This window comes from Harpegnathos saltator, unplaced genomic scaffold (genome assembly GCF_003227715.2).
Source record: "Harpegnathos saltator strain DR-91 unplaced genomic scaffold, Hsal_v8.6 scaffold295, whole genome shotgun sequence".
Taxonomy (NCBI): domain Eukaryota; kingdom Metazoa; phylum Arthropoda; class Insecta; order Hymenoptera; family Formicidae; genus Harpegnathos; species Harpegnathos saltator.
The window spans coordinates 1,883,593-1,909,360 of record NW_020230089.1 but is presented as its reverse complement, the minus strand read 5'-3'; the positions used below and the strand labels follow the sequence as shown (position 1 = coordinate 1,909,360).

General features: G+C 33.1%; 4 protein-coding genes across 4 annotated transcripts; all 4 read left to right on the top strand.

Annotated features, from left to right (window-relative positions):
* The first annotated feature begins 184 nt into the window (after positions 1 to 184).
* Positions 185 to 5,623, top strand: LOC105188813 (aminopeptidase N-like). The gene is made up of 12 exons (XM_011150461.3): positions 185 to 337; positions 476 to 954; positions 1,272 to 1,715; positions 1,966 to 2,149; positions 2,258 to 2,396; positions 3,034 to 3,115; positions 3,336 to 3,682; positions 3,783 to 4,057; positions 4,388 to 4,578; positions 4,743 to 5,054; positions 5,157 to 5,223; positions 5,396 to 5,623. Exons 1-12 carry the CDS (start codon positions 335 to 337, stop codon positions 5,549 to 5,551), a joined length of 2,679 nt encoding a protein of 892 aa, XP_011148763.2. The 5' UTR covers positions 185 to 334; the 3' UTR covers positions 5,552 to 5,623.
* Positions 5,624 to 5,670: 47 nt separating this feature from the next.
* On the top strand, positions 5,671 to 12,159 carry LOC105188835 (aminopeptidase N). The gene is made up of 12 exons (XM_025299844.1): positions 5,671 to 5,972; positions 6,135 to 6,619; positions 6,953 to 7,393; positions 7,644 to 7,827; positions 7,935 to 8,073; positions 8,459 to 8,540; positions 9,892 to 10,250; positions 10,349 to 10,623; positions 10,948 to 11,138; positions 11,297 to 11,620; positions 11,712 to 11,781; positions 11,978 to 12,159. The coding sequence occupies exons 1-12, from the start codon at positions 5,970 to 5,972 to the stop codon at positions 12,125 to 12,127; spliced, it is 2,703 nt and encodes a 900-aa protein (XP_025155629.1). The 5' UTR covers positions 5,671 to 5,969; the 3' UTR covers positions 12,128 to 12,159.
* Positions 12,160 to 12,171: 12 nt separating this feature from the next.
* Positions 12,172 to 17,578, top strand: LOC112588782 (thyrotropin-releasing hormone-degrading ectoenzyme-like). The gene is made up of 12 exons (XM_025299841.1): positions 12,172 to 12,527; positions 12,675 to 13,165; positions 13,466 to 13,909; positions 14,175 to 14,358; positions 14,466 to 14,607; positions 15,010 to 15,091; positions 15,324 to 15,682; positions 15,787 to 16,061; positions 16,384 to 16,574; positions 16,741 to 17,052; positions 17,154 to 17,223; positions 17,400 to 17,578. The coding sequence occupies exons 1-12, from the start codon at positions 12,525 to 12,527 to the stop codon at positions 17,553 to 17,555; spliced, it is 2,709 nt and encodes a 902-aa protein (XP_025155626.1). The 5' UTR covers positions 12,172 to 12,524; the 3' UTR covers positions 17,556 to 17,578.
* Positions 17,579 to 17,640: 62 nt separating this feature from the next.
* Positions 17,641 to 25,676, top strand: LOC105188814 (aminopeptidase N-like). The gene is made up of 12 exons (XM_011150462.3): positions 17,641 to 18,031; positions 18,170 to 18,657; positions 18,966 to 19,406; positions 19,688 to 19,871; positions 19,984 to 20,122; positions 21,806 to 21,887; positions 23,417 to 23,775; positions 23,874 to 24,148; positions 24,473 to 24,663; positions 24,826 to 25,149; positions 25,248 to 25,317; positions 25,491 to 25,676. The coding sequence occupies exons 1-12, from the start codon at positions 18,029 to 18,031 to the stop codon at positions 25,638 to 25,640; spliced, it is 2,706 nt and encodes a 901-aa protein (XP_011148764.2). The 5' UTR covers positions 17,641 to 18,028; the 3' UTR covers positions 25,641 to 25,676.
* Positions 25,677 to 25,768: the final 92 nt, after the last annotated feature.

The window sequence follows — 25,768 nt, the reverse complement described above, 5'->3', positions numbered from 1 at the left end:
ATTTCTGTATGATTTCCTTTCGAATAAGCTCAATCCATTATTATTATTTTTGTTTATACTTTAGGCTATCGTACACGGGCAAAGTAACAAAAGATGTAATTTTTGCTATTAACGGACGGTATTTATGTTAACGGTCGTGTGAGATATTTATATTTACCGTACTTATATATACCATATTTATCGTTATGCCTGTTCTCTTCAGCAAACTTTCCAAATTGTTTAATTGTATTAGACACTAAGGTATATATACAGATACACTTGACTTTCAAGTTACTCACAAATTTGTTAGTGCTCTTGTAAAGACGACGGGTCATGAAAAAATAGCGAATATAAAATGGTAAGATGTAACACTCTTAATAGTAATCGCATTTGTGCTGATTAATTAGAGCAATTTAAAGAAAAACTGATAATCGTTTGTGAATGCACGACCGTATCCTGTCTATTATTTGCCCAAAAAAAAAGAATTATTTTGCAGGCATCTGGAGCGAGAATTAGAGTAGTTTTCCTCACTTTATCGATCTACACTGGCCTGATATTCTCATCTAAGTTGAATACCTCCTTGGAGACAAGCATTTGCTACTCCACACCGATAATGCAGGATTTAATGTCCGCATTGATACCAAAATATTATAATATTTTGTTAAAAATAGAAGAAACGTCTTTTCAAGCAGAAGCCAACATATCATTCGAGTTACTTCGTAAATCGGAAATAATATCTTTCCATGTTAGAAACTTAGATGTAGACTTCAAATCGATAATGATTTCGCAAAATACCTCAGAATCAGAGCAGCCTGACAACATTCATTATTGTAATGAGACAAGCACTATAATGTTCGTATTTGAAGATATTGTGTGTCCCGGATATCATAACATATCCATGAGGTACAGCGGCTCCCTATACAAGAATAAAGAATTCCTCAGGATTAAAGAAGAAAAGGAAAAAGGCAATATAACGTGAGTTGCAATTAAAATATATTTAAATATCATAATTGATGAACCCTTTTCGTGTATATCGCTCACGACACATCGAAAGATTCGCAGAATACTCCTATCTTCTGTAACAAACTTCGAACGAAATAAACGCAGTAATTATAAATAAAATAGTAGTTCCCGTTCTATCCTGTTTGCAATTATTATTATATCTAATCTAATAGTGAAATCTAATGGTTCACGCAACATTAAGAACGAACGTGTAAAAACAAGCCACTCAACATTCGATGTATTCTCCTAAGTAGTAAAGTAAAGTTTTGTTTTTATTGCAACTCAATTAGCTGGTCATACATGATAATATTTGAAGAAGACAGCGGAGAATACATATTTCCATACTGCAAGAAAGAAGTAGTTTCTAAAGCAATCTTTAAAATCTCCGTCGAATATCTGGATATCTATCAGATCTTCTCCAATATACCACAAGATAGATTTGAATGGATAGAACAAAACACAATACAGATGATTTTTAAACCTACATCCGTAATACCCACCTACCCATCTACAATAGCTATTATTAAATTGGATGAGTTATCTGAATCACCGTATAACCTATGGTTTGGACAAGAAGGTATTAACAAGACGGACTCAGAGGTGAAGATCATCACTTACGTAGCCGATGAATTCTTAACACAATACACACAAACACGCTTAGAAACTTCGATAATTGTGACTTTCTCCGATTTCCCGAAAAGTACATTAGGGACCTGGCCATTCGTACTTTTAAGGTAAGCCACACATATGATAAAAATATTACGAAAACTTTATACGCGACGTTAAACGTTAAATGTATTTGGTTACATGGGAATGCAAAGCCGCTTATTATTGTTGCAATCTGCTTGGACAAGCATTATTTTTGAAATGTATCGTGATATTCGATACGTTCGATTTAAACGTTTGTTTTTAATTCTTACGACTCATCCATTGGCATCAGGAAACCCGCAATATAACCGTATTATTGGCAAATGTAATTTCCAGCAAGAGTGATCTCGTTTACGATAAAAAGGTACAATTTCCTGGTCGTACACTTGAGATATGGAAGACGATAGCATACAGGAAAGCGGAGCAATACATTCAAAGCATTGTCAATTTAGATAATTGGTCTTATATGTGGTTCAGCAAGGCACTTGCGTTATACCTCAGTTATAATATTCTTGGACAGGTAGCTTTTTCTTCTACTTCATGGCCTCATCTTTAATAAGGCTGAGTTATATATCATTGAGTTTCCCATCACTTTTACTGCGAATATTCGTAACTTTTTTTATTCTAGAGTTTTAATTCCAAGAAGATGATGGAGCTTTTTGTAGTGCAGGTTCAACTGCCTGCTATGCATAACGATATTACCCTCAACGTACCATCTATTACAGACCCATATGACCCAATTTATTCCATTTTCGTTTACAAGAAAGGTGAGAACTTGCAAGAGTTACGATATAATAGTATGTATGGTTCTTGATTCAGATGTGGATAAAGTCAAATGAAATAAATGTAATTGTGAACAACCTCTAGTATGTAAATTGTCGGGAGTGACGTAATGGGAGAAATAGCATCCGTTACGTTCATTTTTTGTAATGTGTACACAGGTAATTTGCAGTTTAATGGATCAGTTAATTACAAGATCGTCCAACTGCTAGAATCTATTCTAATTATTTATAAACATATTTGCTTAATATTTACTTAATAGAATATTTGTTTAATGGAAGCGGCATGTTTAAATGTTTAGAGCCAATTTTCATATATTTTGCCAATAAAATAATTGATAACTGAAATAATTATACATGTATATAATAATTATACATGTATATTGTTAGAATTTCTTTTAAATTGGTTTTATATCTTACATTTTCCTAAAGTAGACGAATTGATTTATGGAATTTAATTATATGAATTTATTGGCAGCAACGTGTTTAAAAATTTTAGAGTTACTTTTTATTTGCCTTATATTGGTAGAATGGCTATGAAATAACTATGCATGCATATATTGTTACTCTTATTTTTAAATTGATCTTATCACTTATACTTTTTATAACTTGAATTACCTTACAGCATCCGTTTTATTAAGAATGTTAGAGCATATTGTTACAAAAGAGATATTTCAAAAGGCCGTTGCCGAGTATTTACATATATAGTAAGTAATGTGTTATAACACATTATAATACGACAATTAATTTGGTACAGTATAATAGTTGAGATATAATAACACACAGTCTATTACATAATCGCAATTCTAAAGGTCAATGTATTGTTCGAACATTTTATATTAGAAATTTATTTAATTTTCGGATATATATATTTTTAGATAAATGAATGAAATGGTAGAAATATATAAAGATATGTTATTTATACAGTGCGCGTCGAACCAGTTCACCAATTCATTTCTTCAATATTCTGAATCAATTAAACGAACCTGAAGCTATATTAACATACGTAATGTCCATCTGGCTATCGCGAAAATACTATCCTATAATAACAGTTGTACAACATGCCTACAACAATACGTATTACGTATATAATGACTTTCAAGATTCAATCAAATGGCCAATCCCGATAACTTATATTACAAAGAAAACTGATCAAACCAGCCGATATACTATTGTACATTGGCTGAATAACAATTACACCAAATGGAATCCTTTTTTAGAATTAACTTTGGACAGTGCAGAAGACTGGATTATATTGAATGTACAATATTCTGGTGAGTACACACAATTACCAGGAAAAAGACCGGTTCAATATTATCACAGAAAATGTTAAATGATATAATCGAGGTGTGTAAGTCTATGTTACCACAACAGGTTACTACCGTGTTCGTTACGATAATATAAATTGGTTGAAAATTGCACATTTCTTGAAAGAAGACAACGGAAAGACTATTCCTGTTTTAAATCGCGTTCAACTCATCGACGACGCGTATCATTTCGTAATGATGGATATGATGGATTACAAGTTTTATTATGAATTAATTGATTTCTTGAGAAACGAAACTGAGTTCATAGTATGGCACTCGATGATGAATGTGTTACATTATATGTCGCCTTTCTTTAAATTCCCAGAGAGTGAAAGTTTCAAGGTATACAGTGACGGTGAAGATAATAGCTTCATATTACAATGTTTCAAATATCAGATTTGCATCTATACTACCACTGGTATTACAACTTTTGAGCTTCTTGTATTTTTGCGATGAAATCATATTTTTTCTATCTTTATAGATATAATTATTTTATTAAACTTTTGGAAAATTTCAAAGATGTTTTTAACTTTCCAGTGGTAGTGTTTATAGTTTCTAGACATAAGATTTAAAAAATGGACGATATAACAATAATATGGACGATATAAACAAATAGCAAAATCTGTCATATAAATAATATAGAAATTTAGAATTGTTTGGTGACGTTTTCAGAACTTCATAATGGACATCATGAATAGCGTATTGATGCAGATAGGATACGATGAGAAAGTAATGGATGATAACGCGTTGAAAGCTATGCGATTGATGCTCCTCAATTGGATGTGTAACCACGGCAATGACAAATGCAGACAGTCGGCCAGCGATAAATTAAGAGCATACTTTAAAGATGCTAAAGAGTCACCGTAATTATCCATTTCATCGGAAATTTTTTCTTAATTGCTAGTTAATATCGCCATTCTTTATCGTATCTTCTATGCAACCGGAATACACAATCATTCGATGGAAGCAGGGACTTAAAGAGATCAATCTGATGCAAATTGTTAACGTCTTTGCATGTTATATGTAGAATTTTACCGGGCTGGCAGAATTGGGTGTATTGCGCTGGCCTTATGAAACCGGATCGAGAGCTGAGGATGCTGGCAAAGAATAAAATTTTACACGAGATTGATGAAAATATGGTCCAATATCTGAGCTGTTATGACGACGATGACTCGATACAGGAATTGTTGATTTGGATTAAGTCTAACCCTCCCGACAACATGTCATTATTAGATGATGTGCAAAAAGGAGACTTGTATCGTACGATTGTGAAGAAGCACGCAAGAAAGTTTAAAGTATTAGATTTTATCCTGGATAATATATTGCACTTAATGCCAGAGTACGTTGTGTTTTTTTCTTTTCTTCACCGTTCGTAACATCAGTTATCGTATATGTTTGTCCATTTACACTAACCTTGCTGCAATACTGGTTTATGTTGCAGCAATACGTCTTTCTTCGAGATAAGTCACATTATCATGAGCGTGCATTCTGAATGCCAATTACGAAAGGTAAATTTTATATCATTCCTTATATATATTTCTAAACGGAATTCATCATTATTTTCCATCATTTTCGCGCATATTGTCTTACATTTTTTATCAAAACGACAAGGCGAGAAAATTGTATGTCAGAAACCTGTATCATTGTTGCTTTTAGATGAATACTAACAATTTCTTTTAGATTGAGCAATATATAGACGATAATGTACATTCAGACGAAATGCTGCAAAATGCTAAACATATATTACCAAGACGAATATCTCAAATATCTAAGGAGAAATATATGTTTGTGCATCATTTCCCCTACGATGCTGGCCTTCAGGAAACGGAATGCTAATTAATCGGATAAGAATAATATGCATATTATAATCCACAGAAATAAAAATGCAGATTACGAAATTCGTGAACTTTATTTCCGTATGATTTCCTTTCAAATAAGTTTAATCCATTATTTTTGTTTATATTTTGAGCTATCGTACTCGGGCAAAGTCATGGAAGATGTAATTTCTGCTATTAACGGACAATATTCATAATATTATGTGATATCAGTATCATAAGATACTTGCTCGGATTTATCATCAATACATCTTGCCTTTTGAGCAGATATAGAGTTTCGGAGATTTTCACATATACTAGATTAAGGTGTGCGTGTATGTTGTGTGTGGGTGTAGAAACATACACATAGGCGTTAAAGTATTACACTAATTATTTCATCTTATACAGACAGCGATCCGTGACATGATAACGAACTTAAAATGGTAAGACGTAGCAATCTGATACATTGAAATTGCCGATTAATTGGAGCAATTAAAAAACAAATACTTGATAATTATATTTTATATAATTATCTATATAATATAATTTGTGTGTACGTGAGAATTTTGTCTCTTGTACGTACAAAAAGAAAAACATTTTTACAGATGTCTGGAGTGAGAATTGAAGTGATGTTCCTCACATTATCGATCTACGCCGCTCCGATATTCTCATCTGAGTTTGATACACCTCTTGGACAGAATTTATGCTACTTTGAACCACTCATACAGAATTTACTATCCGTAGTACAACCTATTTATTATAGTGTTTTCCTGAAAATAGAGGAGTTATCTTTTCAAGGGGAAGTTCGTATATTATTTGGATTGATTCAAAGAACGTACTTATTAATTTTTCATGCCAAGTACTTGGAAATAGGGAACAATTCAGTAGTACTCTGGCGAGATGATCTGGAAATCGATGACGTAGACCAGCCTATAGATATTTATTATTGTAATGAGACAAGCACTATAATTTTGAAATTCGATGAGATTCTATGTCCCGGTAATTATAGCATAGTTATATCGTACAGAGGTTTGGTTAATAAAACAGGCTTCTATCGGATCAAAGAGGAAAAGGGAAAACGCAATGTAACGTAAGTTGTGATTAAAATATATATGAATATCGCCGCTTTTACTTTGCAATGAATGAATCCCTTTAATGTTTATTGTGTGTGATAATCAAAAAATTCGCAAGATACTTCTAATATAATGTCCTTATATAATATCCTTGTATAATGACTTCCAAACAAATAAACTCGATGCACTTATATACAAAATGATAGCTCCTGTCGCTTCTTATCCGCAATTATTATTATACGCGTGATTTAATATTTCATGCGACGCGAAGAAAACGAAACGTGTAAACAATCGACACTCTGATTGAAATATCCTGTTAAAGTAAAATTTTGTTCTTATTAAAAAATTAGCTGGTCATACGTGATGCTGTTGGAACCGGAGAGCGCGCGATATATATTTCCATGTCAGGACGAATCAACCTCCAAGGCTATATTTTATATCATTGTCCAACATTTGGCTATCTACCATGTCTACTCCAATGCGCAAAAACAAAGTGTTGTGCACATAAATAAGACCACAACACAGACGACTTTCCAACCTACACCTCCAATGGGCATCAATCTACTGAGAATCACTCTTATTAACTTTAATAAGTTACTTTTAGTAAAAAATGACCTATGGTACGGACAAGAAGGTACTAATGAGACTGACCCAATTATAAAGAATATCACTAACGTAATCGATGATTTCTTATGGCTATACATGGATAAACGTTTAGAAACTTCGATAATCGTGGTTTTCTCCGATCTCCTGGGCAATACAGTAGGAGCTAGGCAACTCATATTTTTAAGGTAATGCACACATATGATCAAAATATTACGAAAATATTAAATGTTGAATGCTCTATTCGGTTACAAAGGACTGTAAAGCCGTTTACCATCAAAATTAGCCTGAACGTGCAGTATTTTTTAGATATATCGTGATATCTTGGATAGATTTGAATTTTTGTTTCCAATTCTTACGATTAATAGGCAATTCTTACAATCTATAGCGTGAGAAAACTGTCAATATAACCGTATTATTTACAAATATGATTTTCAGAGAAAGTGATCTCATCTATAAAAATGATACACATTTTCCTGGTCGTATAATTGATATATGGAAGACGATAGCGTACAGAAAAGCGGAACAATATATCCAGAGCTTCATCCATCCAAATCATTGGTCTCATACGTGGTTCAACAAGGCACTTGCATTATATCTCAGTTATAATATTCTCGGACAGGTGGTTTTTCCTTCTCTACTTTATCTCTTTTCTTTTAGCAAAACTAAGATATGTATCGTTGAATTTGCGTCATTTGTACTGCCAACATTCGTAACTTCTCATTTCAGGGTTTTGATAAGGAACGGATGATGCAACTTTTTGTAGTGCAAGTTCAACTGCCCGCTATGCACAACGATATTGTTCTTAAAGTGCCATCCATCCTACGCACAGATGACCCGTTTTACTCAACTCTCATTTATAAGAAAGGTGAGAATGCATAAAGTATTACGATATAAAATGATATGTGTGCTTCTTGATTTAAATGTTGATAAAGGCAAATGGAATAAATGTAAATGCGGACAAAATTCCGCATGTAAATTACCGAAGAAAAATAACATATATTACATTTCTTAAAATGTTTGTCTAGTCCGTGTACAATTTACTAGAGAGTATAATTATAATATTGTCCACCTGAAATTAATAGAATCTACTCTTTTAAATTATGGAATAGAAACAGATGTGAAAGTTTAGAATTGACTTCACATATATTTTATGTCCGTAAAATAGCTTCGAAATAACTATGCATATTGTTACTTTTTTTTCTAAATTAGTCTTGTCACTTATATTTTTCATAACTTGAATTACCTTACAGCATCCGTTTTATTAAGAATGTTAGAGCATATCGTTTCAAAAGAGAAGTTCCACATTGCCATCGTAGAATATTTAAATACATGGTAAGTGATGCATTATAATACAATATAATACGACGATTTTATACAGTTTGGCATGATATAACAGTTGAGATATAACAACGCGCGGTCTATTACGTGATCGCGATTCTAAACGTCAACTTATTATTTGAACGTGTTGCATTAAAGATTTATATAAATCTTGGATATATGTTGGGTTGTTCGGAAAATAATTTTAGTTTTTTATATAAAAATAAAAAACTATATTTTTAATAGAAAGAAAAGTTTTATTCTGTTGTATTGTATATGTCTGTATTGACCATTTTGTTATAACATTTTTTGCCATCTTTGAAGTAACAACATCATTCCACGCTTGCAGAACTGCTGAATCTTACTGGTAAAAAACTGAATTGAGTGGTTTTGACACCTTCATTTGAATCGAAATTTTTATCATCGAAAGAATTTTGCAGTGACCGAAACAAGTTGGATGATGCCAGATCAGGTGAATATGGTGGATGCGGTAAATTTCATCCAAATGCTCACAACTTCTGGCGAGTCATTAAACTTGTGTGAGGTCTAGCATTGTCATGATGAAACACATCTTTTCTTTTCGTTAATTATGGTAGCTTCTGCTTAATGAAATTATTCAATTTGTGCAATTGACAACACACATTCAATTTGTCCAAATGACAATACACGTTCGAATCAATCGTTGCCTGGTAACAGCTAAAAACGATGAATCAAATATTTTTCTTTGAGAACGTATGGAACCCAAATATCGAGCTTTGAAACGAAAGTAAATTGTTTCAATTGATTATGCATGGTCGAATTCGATAAATTCAATCTCTTTCTCAAGCGCTTTCTCGTGTTGTTAAACTATTTGCATCCACAAACGACTTTATTTGATCTTCATCAGCTTCAACTGGCCTTTCAGAACGTGGTGCATCTTTGAGATCGAAACTTCCAGAACGAAATTTAGAAAACCGATTATGACACTGGCGTTCTGTTAACACATCCTCTCGATACACGGCGCACAATTTTTTTCTTGCTTGCGCTATATTTTTGCCTATATGGTAATAAAAAAGCGAAATGTCACGAAAATGTCCGTTTTCCAATTTTCATGGCGACGCCAAACAGAAACAACTTGACAGATTCCAAAACAACTATTTTTAAATAAAGTTTGAAATGTGCCTTATACAAATATAAAATGATTTTTTGGCTTAGAACGAGATTAATTACTTAAAAAGACACCACCATCTATCTGAAAAAATCGAAATTACTTTCCGAACCCAATACATTTTTAGATAGATGAATGAAATGGTAGAAATATATATAAAGATATGTTATAGATGAATAAAATGCTAGAAATATATATAAAGATATATTATTTATACAGCAAATATCGAACCAGTACCCCAAATAAATTCTTTAGTATCCTGAGTAAATTTAATGAAATGCCTGAAAACGTGATAACAGACATAATGTCTATCTGGCTGTCGCGAAGCTATTATCCTGTACTGGTAGCTAGGCAATATGACAAAACGTATCACATTACATGTAATGAAATAAATAAAGACCACAATGATTCAATTATACGGCCAATTCCGGTGACTTATACTACGAAAGAGGATCCTCATTTCGACCAGTATGGTCTTATACATTGGCTAAATAACAATTATACAGAATGGAACTCCTATCTAGAATTAACTTTGGACAATGTAGAAGAATGGGTTATATTGAATGTACAATATTTTGGTGAGTACACAGTTACCAGGAAAAAGACCGGTTCAATATTATCACAGAAAATGTTAAATGATATAATCAAGGTGTGTAAGTCCATGTTTCTACAACAGGTTACTACCGTGTTCGTTACGATAATACAAATTGGTTGAAAATTGCATATTTCTTGAAAGAGGACAATGGAAAGACCATATCTGTTTTGAATCGCGCTCAACTCATCGATGATGCGTATCATTTTGTAATGATGGGTACAATGGATTACAAGTTTTATTATGAGTTAATTGATTTCTTGAGAAACGAAACTGATTTTATAGTATGGCACTCTATGATGAACGTGTTACATTATATGTCGCCTTTCTTTAAATTTCCAGAGAGTGAAGGTTTCAAGGTACATAATAGTAATGAAGAAAGTAAAACCATTTTACAATGTTTCAAATATTGGCTTTGCTTGTATACTACCACCGCATTATCACAAATGTTAAATTTTCTGTATTTTTGCGACGAGATTATATTTCCTTCTACCTATACAGATAAATTTATTTTATTAAATTGTTGGAAAATTTCCATGACGCTTTTAACTTTTCCGCGATGGCGTTTATAGTTTCCAGGAGTATGATTTCAGAAATAAAATCTGTACAAGCGATATAAACAAATGAGACAACGTGACATAAAAATGATACAGAAAATTAAAATTGCTTAATGACATTTTCAGAACTTCATAATAGACATCATGAATGATGCATTGACGCAGATAGGATATGATGAAAAACCAACTGATGATAACATGTTGAAAAGTACGCGATTGTTACTCCTCAATTGGATGTGTAATCACGGCAATGACAAATGTAGAGAAGCAGCCAGCGATAAATTAAGAATATACTTTAAAAATGCTCAAAAATCACCGTAATTATCCATTTCGTCGAAAACTTTTTCTCATTTGTTAGCTAATATCGCCATTTTTTAACGTATCTTCTGTGCGACCGGAGATCATCTGATCGTAGCAAAGATTTAAATAGCTCTATCTGATGTAAATTATTAATGTCTTTTCATGTTACATGCAGAATCTTACCGGGTTGGAGGAATTGGGTATTTTGTGCGGGGCTTATGAAACCGGATCATGAAGTTAGGACGCTGATGAAGCATAAAATTTTGCACGAGATGGATGAAAATATAGTCCAATATATGACCTGTTACGATGACGATGACTCGATACAGGACTTGTTGAATTGGGTTATATTTAAACCTCGCGTTAGCATTTTCCCAATGGCGATACCACTGAATGATGTGCAAAAGAAGCACTTATATCGTGTCATTGTAAAGAAGCACGCAAGAAAGTCTAAAATATTAGATTTTATCTTGAAAAATATATTTCACCTATTGCCGGGGTAAATTTTGTTTTATTTTCCTTTGCCGTTTGCAGCATCCGTCGTATTTATCTATTTAGTACTAATCTTACAACAACGGTTCATGTTGCAGTAATATGACCCTTCTCGAGAAATTAGGTCACGTTATCATGAGCGTGCATTCTAAATGCCAAATGCAAAAGGTAAATTTTATATCATTCCTAATGTACCATATGGTATATTTCTAAGCGAAATTCATCATTATTTTACATCATTTTCGCACATACATTCTTAGATATTCTTACATTTTTTTACGAAATCGACAAGACAACGAGGAAATTATTCGTGAGCAAACTCCATTATTGTTACTTTTAGATGAATACTAACAATTTGTTTTAGATTACAGAATACATAAACTATAATATTAACTTGGATAAGTCGATCTATGAAGCTGAACGTATATTAATGAGACGAATGTCTCAAATATCTACGGAAAAGGATATGTTCGTGCATCGTTTTCCCTACAATGTGAAAGATACGGAATGCTAACTAATCATGTAAAAATAATATACATATTGTACCCCACACAAATAAATTTTAATATAGATTTTTACATTTGTGAGCTTCATATCCGTGTAATTTCCTTTCGAATAAACTCAATCCATTATTTCTATTTTTGTTTATATTTTGGACTAACGTACTCGGGCAAAGTCATGTAATTTAACGGACGATATTTATGCCATCGGTTGTGTCAGATACTTATATTTGCACATATTGTCATTATTGTGCCTGCTTTCTTTAGTAGTAGATACAGATTTTCCAGATTTTCTAATTGTATTAAACACTGAGGTGTATATACATGTACACAAATTAGTTTTTAAGTTATTCACAAGTCAGTTAGTGCTTATGTAAAGATAACGGGTCGTGAAAAAATACCGAATATAAAATGGTAAGATGTAGCAGTCTCAAATACATTGTAATCACATTAGTGTCGATTAATTGGAACGATTTAAAGAAAAATTCATAATCGTTTGTGAATGCATGATTATTATATTTTGTCCATGATTCGTCCAAAAATAAAAAATTATTTTTACAGATGTTTAGAACGAGAATTAGAGTGGTGTTCCTTATCCTATCGATCTACATCGATTTGATATTCTCATTTGAGTTTGATACATCCAGGGAGGAGACAAACATGTGCTACTTCACACCAATTGTGCAGGATTCACTGTCCATATTAATACCCCAGTATTATAACGTTTCGTTGAAAATAGAAGAGTTGTCTTTCCAAGGAGAAGCTAACATATTAGTCGAATTACTTCGTAAAACGGAAATAATACCTTTCCATGTTAGTTACTTAGAAATAGATCTCAAATCAATAGTATTTGAGCAATATAATCCAAACTGCCTTAAAATAGAGCAACCTAAGGATATTCATTATTGTAATGAGACAAGCACTGTAACGTTGATATTCGAAGAAATTGTGTGTCCCGGATATTATAACATAACCATGAGGTACAGCGGTTCTCTGTATGAAAAAAAAGGATTCCTCAAGATCAAAAACAAAAAGGAAAAAGGCAATGTAGCGTGAGTTAAAATTAAAATATATTTAAATAACGCTATTGATTATCCTCTTTGGTGCCTATCGTTCACGACACACCGAAAAACTCGCAGAATATTCCTATCTTTTATAACAAACATCGAACAAATAAACTCGGTGTAATTATACATAAAATAGTAGTTTTTCTGTTCATTCCGGTTTGCAATTATTATATATGAAATCTAATATTTCATGCAACGCTAAGAAATTGAACAAACGTGTAAAAACAAGCGACTTAACATTCCATATATCCTCTTAAAGTTTTGTTTTTATTGCAACTCAACTAGCTGGTCATACGTAACGATGTTTGAGGCAGACAGCGGAGAATACATATTTCCATGCTGGAAGAAAGAAGTAATTTCTAAGGCGACTCTTAAAATCTCCGTCGAATATCTGCGTACCTATCATGTTATCTCCAATATACCAGAAGAAAATATTGTGCGGGGAGGCAAGGACACATTACAGAAGATTTTCAAACCTATATCCATAATGCCCGTGGACTTACTAGCAATCGCTGTTATCAAGTGGAATGAGTCATTTGAATTACAATATAACGTATGGTTTAGACAAGAAGGTACTAATAAGACGGGCTTTTTTGTGAAAACCGTCATTGACGTAGCCGATGAATTCTTAATAGGATACATGCAGAGACACTTGATAACTTCGAATATTGTGATTTTGTCCGATATCCCGAGAAATACAGTAGGAACCGGGCAACTCGTACTTTTAAGGTAAGCCACATGTATGATAAAAATATCATGAAAAAGTTATATGCGACGTTAAACGTTAAATACTCTTTGGTTACATGGGAATGCAAAGCCGTTTTTACTGTCGTTATCTATTCAATCCTGCAGTATCTTTAAAATGTATCGTGATATTAGATACGATCGACCTAATCCCTTTATACCCTTTGTATCCTTTATTTTTAATTCTTATGACTCATTGGCATGAAGAAACTCGCAATATAACTGAATTATTGGCAAATGTGATTGTCAGAGAGAGTGATCTCGTCTATAAAGGAAATGTACAATTTCCCGGTCATAAACTTGAGATATGGAAGACGATAGCGTACGGAAAGACGGAGCAATATATTCAAAGCTTTATCAACCTAGATCATTGGTCTCATATGTGGTTCAGCAAGGCACTTACGTTATACCTCAGTTATAACATCCTTGAAAAGGTAGCTCTTTCTTCTAATTTATGTCTTCCTCTTTAGCAAGACTGAGATACATATCGTTGAGCTTTGCATCATTTTTACTGCAAATTTTCTAATCTTTTTTAATCTAGAATGTAAACTTCAAGGATGTGATGATGAACCTTTTTGTAGTGCAGGTTCAACTGCCCGCTATGCATAACGATATTGCTCTCAACGTGCCATCTATTACAGATCCATATGACCCAATTTATTCCATTTTCATTTACAAGAAAGGTAAGAAGTTGCAAAAGTTACGATATAAAATAGCATATATGATTCTTGATTCAGATGTGGATAAAGTCAAATAAAATAAATATAATTGTGGACAAGCTCTTTTATGTGAAGAGAAAAAGCACCTGGTACTTAATAGTTCATTTTTTTAACGTATACACAGTTCGTTTGTAATTTACTGAATCAGTTAATTATAAAATCGTCCAATTGGTGGAATCTAATCTAATTATCTATAAACATTTTAGTTGAATGAAAACAGTATGTTTCAATATTCAAAGCTAATACTCAAATATTTTATATCGATAAAATGGCTAATAACTGAAATAACTGTGCATGCATATTGTTGCAATTTCTTTCAATTGATGTCATCCTTTTAAACTTTTTATAATTTTAATTATCCTGCAGCATCCGTATTGTTAAAGATGTTAGAGCAAATCGTTTCAAAAGAGGTATTCCAGAAGGCCGTTGCCTTATTTATCAATACATAGTAAGTAATGCATCATAATACAATATATTGCGACAATTATTCTTAATTTGGTATAGTATAACAGTTGAAATATATATATAATAACGCACGGTCAATTATACAATCGCAATTCTAAAAATCAATGTATTATTCAAACGTGTTACATTAAAAATTTATTTAAATCTCTCATATATATACTGTTAGATAAATGAATGAAATAGTAGAAATATATAAAGATATATTATTTATGCAGTGCGTATCAAACCAGGACACCAAACGATTTCTTCAGTATTCTGAGTAAATTGAAAAAAATACCTGGAGATATGATAACAAATATAATGTCCATTTGGCTGTCACAAAGATACTATCCTATAGTGATAATTAGACAAGATGGTAAAAAGTATCACATTACATATAATGAGATACAACATAAGCATAATGATTCATTTAAACGGTCAATTCCGGTAACATATGCTACGAAGAAAAATCCACAATTCAACCAGGATGCTCTTATATATTGGCTGAATAATAATTACACAGAATGGAATTCTGATCTAGTGTTAACATTGGACAATGAAGAAGACTGGGTTATATTGAATGTACAATATTTTGGTGAGTACACACAGTTAGCAGGAAAACGACCGGTTCGATTTTATCACAAGAAATATTTGTTAAATAATATAGTCGACGTATGTAACTCCATGCTTTTACAACAGGGTACTACCGTGTTCGTTACGATAATGCAAATTGGTTGAAAATTGCACATTTCTTGAAAAAAGATAACGGGAAGACTATTCCTGCATTGAATCGCGCTCAACTCATCGATGACGCGTATTATTTTCTAATGATGGGTAAAATGGATTACAAGTTTTATTATGAGATAATTGACTTCTTGAGAAACGAAACTGATTTCATAGTATGGCACTCTATGATGAATGTGTTACATTATATGTCGCCTTTCTTTAAATTCGAAGAGAGTCAACGTTTCAAGGTACATAGTGACGATGAAGGGAGCAGTTTCATATTAAAATGTTTCAGATATCAGATTTGCATATATACTACCGCTGCTCTGTCACAAGTTTTGAGTTTCCTGTATTTTTGCGACAAAATTATATTTTTCTACTTTTACAAATATAGTTATTTTATTAAATTCTTGAAAAATTTCGAAGACGGCTTTAACTTTCCAACAGTAGCGTTTGCAGTTTTCAGGCATATGATTTCAGAAATAAAATCTGTACAAGCGATATAAACAAATGGGACAACGTGACATAAAAATGATACAGAAAATTAAAATTGCTTAATGACATTTTCAGAAACTCATAATGGACATCATGAGTGACGTATTGATGGAGTTAGGATACTATGAAAAAGTTATAGATGAAGACGCGTTGAAAGCTACGCGATTGATACTCGTTAATTGGATGTGTAATCACGGTAATGATAAATGCAGAAAGGCTGCCAGCGATAAATTAAGAGCATATTTTAAAGAAGCTGACGAGTCACTGTAATTATCCAATTGAATGGAAATCTTTTCAATTGTTAGTTAACGTCGCTATTCATTAATCTCTATATCTTCTATGCAACCGAAATATAAGATTAGCTGATAGTAGCAAAAATTTAAGGAAATTTATTTGATACAAATTGTTAATGTCTTTTCATGTTGCATGCAGAATTTTATGGGGCTGGAAAAACTGGGTATATTGCTCGGGCCTCATGAATTCGGATCGGGAGATAAGGATGCTGACGAACAGTAAAATTTGGAACGGGACGGATGAAAATATACTGCAATATATAACCTGTTATGACGATGATAATTCGATACAGGACTTGTTGACTTGGATTGCGTTTAAGCCTCGTGATATCACGTCGCCATTCGACGATGAGCAAGAGGAGGACTTATATCGTGTCATTGTGAAAAAGCACGCAAGAAAATCTGAAATATTAGATTTTATCTTGAAAAATATGATTCAGCTATCGCCAGGGTAAATTCTGCTTTATTTTCTTTCACCGTTTGCAACATCAATCACTGTACGTGTTTGTTTATTTACTACTGACCTTGCTAGAACAACGGTTTATATTGCAGTAACATGTCTCTTCTCGAGAAATTAGGTCACGTTATCATGAGCGTGCATTCTAAGTGCCAATTACAAAAGGTAAATTTTTTGTATTATTCCTATGTTCATCTCTAAGCGGAATTCATTATTATTTTCTATCATTTTCGCATCTATTGTCTTAAATTTTTTACGAAAATGACAAACCAACGAAGAAATTGTTTGTCAGAAACCTGTATTATTGTTTCTTTTAGGTGAATATTAACAATTTGTTTTAGATTGCGAAATACGTAGATGATAATATTCATTCGGACGAAACGATGCGAGGAGCTAAACATATATTAAGGAGACGAATGTCTCAAGTATTTAAGGAGAAAAATATGTTCATTCATCGTTTTCCCCACGATGCTGTCCTAAAGGAAACCAAATGCTAATTAATTGGATAAGAATAATATGCATATTATAATACATATAAATAAAGATAATAAATATGAATATTATGAAATTTGTGGACTTTATTTCTGTACGATTTTCTTTCGAATAAGCTCGATCCATTATTTTTATTTTTGTTTATATTTTGGGCTATCATACTCGGACAATGTCACGGAAGATGTAATTTTTGCTATTAACGGACAATATTTATGACATTGGTGATATCAGTATCATAAGGTACTGATACTCGCCCGGATTTATCATTAATACACCTTGCTTCTAGGGCAAATATAAAGTTTCGGGAATTTTCATATATACTAGATTAAAGTGTGCATATGTGTTGTGTATGGGACTATATATATAGAGACATATACACACACATATATACATAGGCATTAAAATATTACACCAATTATTTTATATTCTTGTACAGACAGCGATCTTGTACAGACAGTGATATGATAACGAACTTGTAATGGTAAGATGTAGCAGCCTCATACATTGTAATCGCATTTACGCCAATTAATTGGAGCAACTAGAAAACAAATACTTGATAATTTGTTTGTACGTGAATATTTTATCTCTTATATGTATAAAAAGAAAAACATTTTTACAGATGTCTGGAGTGAGAATTGGAGTGGTGTTCCTCACATTATCGATCTACGCCGCTCCGATATTCTCATCTGAGTTTAATACACCTCTTGGACCGAATTTATGCTACTTTGAACCACTCATACGGAATTTACTGTCCGCAGTACAACCTAATTATTATAGTATCTTTTTGACAACAGGAGAGTTGTCTTTCCAAGGGAAAGTCCGTATATTATTCGAATTAATTCGTGAAACGTACTCATTAATTTTCCATGCCAAGTACTTGGAAATAGTGAATAATTCGGTAATACTCTGGCAACATGACCGAACACTCAGAGATATAGATCAGCCTATAGGTATTTATTATTGTAATGAGACAAGCACTGTAATTGTGAAGTTCAAGGAGATTCTCTGTCCCGGTACTTATAACATAATCATGTCGTACAGAGGCTTCACTAACAAAACAAAAGCTTTCTATCAGATTAAAGAGGAAAAAAGAGAAAGCAATGAAACGTAAGTTGTGGTTAAAATATATATGAATATCGCTGCTTTTACTTTGCAATTAATTAACTCCTTTGGTGTTGATTGTGTGCGATGCATCAAAAAATTTACAAGACACTCCCGAGTTGTGTAATAATTTCTGAAAAAATAATCTCGATGCAATTATATACAAAGTAGCTCCGGTTCCTTCCTATCCGCAATTATTATACGCGTGATCTAATATTTTACGCGATGCGAAGAAAACGAAGTGTAAACAAACGATTCTGCGTCCAAAGTTTCCTTATTAAAGTGAAATTTTGTTTTTATTGCAACTCGATTAGCTGGTCATATGTGATGCTGTTAGAACCGGAGAGCGCGCGATATGTGTTTCCATGTCGGGACGAATTAACCTACAAGGCTACATTTTATATCATCATCCAACATTTGCCTATCTACCATGTCTACTCCAATATGCAAAAACGAGGTGTTATACGGATAAATAAAACCACATCAAGGACGGCTTTCCTACCTACACCTGTAATGCGCATCAATCTACTGAGAATCGCTCTTATCAAATTTAATAAGTTACTTTTATTAAAAAATGATGTATGGTATGGACAAGAAGGCACTAATGAAACGGACCCAGTTATAAAGAATATCACTAACGTAATCAATGATTTCTTATGGCTATATATGCAGAAGCGTTTAGAAACTTCGATAATCGTGGTTTTCTCCGATCTCCCGAGCAATACAGCAGGAGCCAGGCAACTCATATTTTTAAGGTAATGCACACATATGATCAAAATATTACGAAAATATTAAAGGTTAAATGCTCTATTCGATCACAAGGGAATGTAAAGCCGTTTACTGTTTACGTTAAAATAAGCTTAAACGTGCAATATTTTTTAAATATATCGTGATATCTCTTCGATAGATTTGAATATTCGTTTTTAATTCTTACGGGGCAATTCTTATGATTCAATTTTTAATAGGCGATTCTTACGGTCTATAAGCGTGAAAAAACTCTTAATATAACCGTATTATTTACAAACGTGATTTTCAGAGAGAGTGATCTCGTCTACAAAAATGATATACATTATCCTGGTCGTATAATTGATATATGGAAGACGATAGCGTATAGAAAAGCAGAACAATACATCCAAAACTTCATCCATCCAAATCATTGGTCTCATACGTGGTTCCACAAGGCACTAGCGTTATATCTCAGTTACAATATCCTCGGACAGGTGATTTTTTATTTTCTTTTTTATTTTATCTCTTTTTCTTTAGCAGAGCTAAAATATGCATCGTTGAATTTGTGTTATTTATACTGCCAACGTCCGTAATTTCTCATTCCAGGGTTTTGATAAGGAACGGATGATGCAACTTTTTGTAGTGCAGGTTCAACTACCCGCTATGCACAACGATATTGTTCTCAAAGTGCCATCCATCCTACGTACAGATGACCCAATTTATTCAACTCTCATTTATAAGAAAGGTGAGAATAGATTTATAAGAAAGGTGAGAGAATATAAAGTGTTACGATATAATATACGATAAAGGCAAATGAAATAAATGTAAATGAGGACAAAACTTAGCATATAAATTGCCAAAGAAAATAACATATTAGGTGCGCAACTAAGTTTCCGGGTTTTTTGATCAATGAAAAATGGAAAATTTCAAGAGAAATACAAAAAATGGTTTATTCAAAGTATCGTCCCTAGCTACACATTTTTGCCATCTCTCTGGCAATACATAAATACCCTTGTCGATAAAATGACGCGTCTTTGGACCGAAACCATTCATCCAATCAATTTTGCACTTCTTCGAAATTGGCCAAGTGCTGCCCAGCCAAGCCATGCGCCATCGACCGGAACAAGTGATAATCGGAAGGGGCCAGGTCTGGCGAATACGGCGGGTGCGGTAGCAGATCCCGTTTCAGCGTTTTGATAGTGTCCTGGACGATGGAAGTGCGATGGTACGGAGCGTTCTCGTGCTGCAATATCACTCGTTCGTGTCTCGTGTCGGCTATTCTGGCCGTTTTTCGAGCAATACATGGTTCAAATTGATCAGTTGTTATCGATAGCGATGCCCATTGACAGTTTTGCCCGGTTTCAGTAGCTCATAGTACATGCTTCCTTCCTGGTCCCACCAAACGCAGAGCATTGTCTTCTTTCCGAAGCGATTTGGCCGTGCCGTCGATGTTGATGCTTCGCCAGGTGAAAGCCACGATTTTTTGCGTTTGGGATTCTCGAAATATATCCACTTCTCATTGCCAGTAACAATTCGATGCAGGAAACTCTTTCTTTCATGCCGCAAAAGCAAAATTTCGGAAGTGGCTCTTCGATTTTCCATCTGTCTCTTAGTCAACTCATTTTCCTTCCCTTTGAATTTTTCCCATGGCATGTAAACGTTTGGAAATATCTTGGCGAGTCATGTTTAATGCCTCCGCAAGTTGATCTTGTGTTTGCGTATCATCTTTATCCAATAACGCTTGCAGATCGGCAATTGTTACCGATCCTCAATTGTTTTTGGTCTTCCGGAACGCTCCTTATCCTCAGTGTCGAAATCGCCACTTGTGAAGCGTCTAAACCAATTTTCACAGGTAGTTTTCGATGGTGCATATTCGCCGTAGGCCTCCTCAAGCAAACGACGTGCTTCAGTTGCACTTCTTTTCAAGTTAAAGCAGAAAAGCAAAGCTTCCCACAAATGCTGTTTATTTGGCATAAAACTCGACATCTTCGTTGTTAGAAAAAATATTTTTGCATTGCGATATGTGTTGGTATTATGACTGGTTATTGTTAACAGATGTCCACGCTACAAAAAAAAACACAACTTCAGACATGTATGTCGACTATATGTATAGTTAGCGCCATCCATGTGTGAAACCCGGAAACTTGGTTGCGCACCTAGTATATTATATTTCTTAAAATATCTGTCTAGTTTGTCTGCACTTTACTTTAGAGCGGTGAATTATAATATTGTCCACCTAAAATTAATAGAATCTACTCTTTTAAATAATAAAATGAAAACAAAAGATGTGAAAGTTCAGGACTGACTTCACTCATATTTTATGTTCGTAAAATAGCTTCGAAATAACTATGCTGCTGTTAATAACTGTTAGTCTTTTTTTAAATTAATCTTATCATTTATACTCTTCATAATTTGAATTATCTTGCAGCATCCGTTTTATTAAGAATGTTAGAACATATTGTTTCAAAAGAGAAGTTCCATATTGCCGTCGTCGAATATTTAAATACATAGTAAGTAATGCGTTATAACACAATATAATACAACAATTTTATGCAGTTTAACATGATATAACAGTTGAGATATAACAATGCGCGATCTATTACGCGATTGCGATTTTAAACGTCAATTTATTATTTGAACGTGTTGCATTAAAAATTTATATAAATCTTGGATATAAATTGGGTTGTTCGGAAAATAATTTTGGCTTCTTGCATGAAAAGGGAAGACGATATTTTTAATAAAAAGAAAAGTTTTATTCTGTTAAATATTGACCATTTTTTTCTAACACCTCTTGCCATCTTTGAGGTAATAACATAATTTCACGCTTATAGAACTTCTGGTCCTTATTGGCAAAAAACTGAATTAAGTGATTTTTGACACTTTCATTCGAATCGAAATTTTGACTATCCAAAGAATTGTGCAGTGGCCGAAACAAGTGTAATCGGATGATGTCAGATCAGGTGAACATGGTAGATGCAGTAGTAAATCCCATCCAAACGGTAACAGCTTCTAGCGAGTCATTAAACTTGTGTGAGGTCTAGCATTGTCATGATGAAACACATCTTTTCTGTTCACCAATTCTGGTCTCTTCTATTTGATGGAGTCATTCAATTTATCCAATTGATGACAATACACATTCGACAATACACATTCGAATCAATCGTTTAGCTGTTTAGTAGAAGCTCAAAAAAGACCATTCCTTTCCAATTCCACCAAATAGAGAGCATTGCTTTTTTTGATGGATATCAGCTTTCGATGTGCTTTGAGCTGGTCCATCATCTCTGCTCCATGATCTTTTGCGTTTAATATTACTGTACTTTAATATTACACAATCCATTTCCTATCTCCAGTTATAAGTTGCTTTAGAAATGAATTATTTTACATACACTTCAGCAGTAAATCGCAGATGGTAATGCGACGAATCAAATCTCTTTCTTTGAAAGTATATAGAACCTAAATATCGAGCTTTGGAACGAAATCAAGTTGTTTCAACTCCTCATGCATAGTCGAATTCGATAAATTCAATCTCTCAGCAATTTCTCGTGTTGTTAAATAATGATTTGCGTCAATCAATGCCTTTATTTGGTCTTCACCAGCCTCAACTGGCCTTCCAGAACATAGTGCATATTTGAGGTCGAAATTCCCAGAACGAAATTTCGAAAACCGATTCTCATACTGACGTTCAGTCAACACATCCTATCCATACATGGCAAACAATTATTTTCCCGCTTGCGTTGCACTTTTGTCTTTACGATAATAAAAAAGCAGGAGGTGACCAAAATGCTCACGTTGGTTTTTCATTTTTCATACGACGCCAAACAACTTGACAGATTCCAAAACAACTATTTTTAAATGAAGCTTGAAATGTGCCTTGTAAAAATATAAAATGATTTTCTGACTTAGAATGAAGTTAATTGCTTAAAAAGACAACTAACACCATTTATTTGAGAAAATCGAAATTATTTTCCGAATAACCCAACACATTTTTAGATAAATGAATAAAACGGTAGAAATATATAAAAATATATTATTTATACAGTAAATATCGAATCAGTAAACCAAACAAATTCTTTAGTATCCTAAGTAAATTGAATGAAATGCCTGAAAACGTGATAACAGACATAATGTCTATCTGGCTGTCGCGAAGGTACTATCCTGTATTGGTAGCTAGGCAATATAACAAAACGTATCACATTATATGTAATGAAATAAAAAGAGACCACAATGATTCAATTATACGGCCAATTCCGGTGACTTATACTACGAAAAAGGATCCTCATTTCGACCAGTATGGTCTTATACATTGGCTAAATAACAATTATACAGAATGGAACTCCTATCTAGAATTAACTTTGGACAATGTAGAAGAATGGGTTATATTGAATGTACAATATTTTGGTGAGTACACAGTTACCAGGAAAAAGACCGGTTCAATATTATCACAGAAAATGTTAAATGATATAATCAAGGTGTGTAAGTCCATGTTTCTACAACAGGTTACTACCGTGTTCGTTACGATAATACAAATTGGTTGAAAATTGCATATTTCTTGAAAGAGGACAATGGGAAGACCATATCTGTTTTGAATCGCGCTCAACTCATCGATGATGCGTATCATTTTGTAATGATGGGTACAATGGATTACAAGTTTTATTATGAGTTAATTGATTTCTTGAGAAACGAAACTGATTTTATAGTATGGCACTCTATGATGAACGTGTTACATTATATGTCGCCTTTCTTTAAATTTCCAGAGAGTGAAGGTTTCAAGGTACATAATAGTAATGAAGAAAGTAAAACCATTTTACAATGTTTCAAATATTGGCTTTGCTTGTATACTACCACCGCATTATCACAAATGTTAAATTTTCTGTATTTTTGCGACGAGATTATATTTCCTTCTACCTATACAGATAAATTTATTTTATTAAATTTTTGGAAAATTTCCATGACGCTTTTAACTTTTCCGCGATAGCATTTATAGTTTCCAGGAGTATGATTTCAGAAATAAAATCTGTACAAGCGATATAAACAAATGAGACAACGTGACATAAAAATGATACAGAAAATTAAAATTGCTTAATGACATTTTCAGAACTTCATAATAGACATCATGAATGATGCATTGACGCAGATAGGATATGATGAAAAACCAACTGATGATAACATGTTGAAAAGTACGCGATTGTTACTCCTCAATTGGATGTGTAATCACGGCAATGACAAATGCAGGCAGTCAGCCAGTGATAAATTAAAAGCATACCTTAAAAATGCCAACGAATTACTGTAATTATGCAATAGATTGAACATTTTTTCTTAATATTAACTAATATCACCATTTTTAACGTATCTTCTGTACGACAGGAATACAAGATCATCTGATCGTAGCAAAGATTTAAATAGTTCTATTTGATATAAATTATTAATGTCTTTTCATGTTGCATGCAGAATCTTACCGGGTTGGAGGAATTGGGTATTTTGTGCGGGGCTTATGAAGCCAGATTATGAGGTTAGGACGTTGGTGAAGCATAAAATTTTGCACGAGATGGGTGAAAATATAGTCCAATATATGACCTGTTACGACGACGATGATTCGATACAAGAGTTGTTAACTTCGGTTATGTTTAAGTCTAGCGATAACATTTTCCCAATGGCGACGCCATTGAACGATGTGCAAAAGAAATATTTATATCGTATCATTGTGAAGAAGCATGCAAGAAAGTCTAAAGTATTAGATTCTATCTTGAAAGATATGATTCATCTATTGCCAGGGTAAATTCTGTTTTATTTTCCTTCACCGTTTGCAACATTAGTCACTGTACGTATTTATCTATTTAGTACTAATTTTACAACAACGGTTCATGTTGCAGTAGTATGAGCCTTCTCGAGAAATTAGGTCACGTTATTATGAGCGTGCATTCAAGGTGCCAAATGCACAAGGTAAATTTTATATTATTCTTTATGTACATTTCTAAGAAATTCATTATTATTTTGCATCATTTTTGCATATATGGCCTTACATTTTTTACGAAAACGACAGGGCAATAAGGAAATTATTTGTCAGCAAGCTGCATTATTGTTACTTTTAGATGAATACTAACAATTTGTTTTAGATTGCAGAATACATAAACTATAATATCAACTTGGATAAGTCGATCTATGAAGCTGAACGTATATTAGTAAGACGAATGTCTCAAATATCTAAGGAAAAGGATATGTTCGTGCATCATTTTCCCTACAATGTGAAAAATACGGAATGCTAACTAATTATGTAAAAATAATTATTATATTGTGTCCCATACAAATAAATTTTAATGTAGTTGTTTATATTTGTGAGCTTCATATCCGTATAATTTCTTTTCGAATAAGCTCAATCCATTATTTTTATTTT

Bases quoted from the DNA above. Each gene is read 5' to 3' on its own strand.
- LOC105188813 (XM_011150461.3), top strand. The intron at 3,683-3,782 runs GTGAGTACACAC...TTACCACAACAG, and splicing joins ATTGAATGTACAATATTCTG to GTTACTACCGTGTTCGTTAC. The intron at 5,224-5,395 runs GTAAATTTTATA...AATTTCTTTTAG, and splicing joins CTGAATGCCAATTACGAAAG to ATTGAGCAATATATAGACGA.
- LOC105188814 (XM_011150462.3), top strand. The intron at 18,658-18,965 runs GTAAGTTGTGGT...CAACTCGATTAG, and splicing joins AAAAGAGAAAGCAATGAAAC to CTGGTCATATGTGATGCTGT. The intron at 23,776-23,873 runs GTGAGTACACAG...TTTCTACAACAG, and splicing joins ATTGAATGTACAATATTTTG to GTTACTACCGTGTTCGTTAC.
- LOC112588782 (XM_025299841.1), top strand. The intron at 14,608-15,009 runs GTAAGAAGTTGC...ATTATCCTGCAG, and splicing joins CATTTTCATTTACAAGAAAG to CATCCGTATTGTTAAAGATG. The intron at 16,575-16,740 runs GTAATTATCCAA...TGTTGCATGCAG, and splicing joins AAAGAAGCTGACGAGTCACT to AATTTTATGGGGCTGGAAAA.
- LOC105188835 (XM_025299844.1), top strand. The intron at 8,541-9,891 runs GTAAGTGATGCA...TTATTTATACAG, and splicing joins GTAGAATATTTAAATACATG to CAAATATCGAACCAGTACCC. The intron at 10,624-10,947 runs GTACATAATAGT...TGACATTTTCAG, and splicing joins CAGAGAGTGAAGGTTTCAAG to AACTTCATAATAGACATCAT.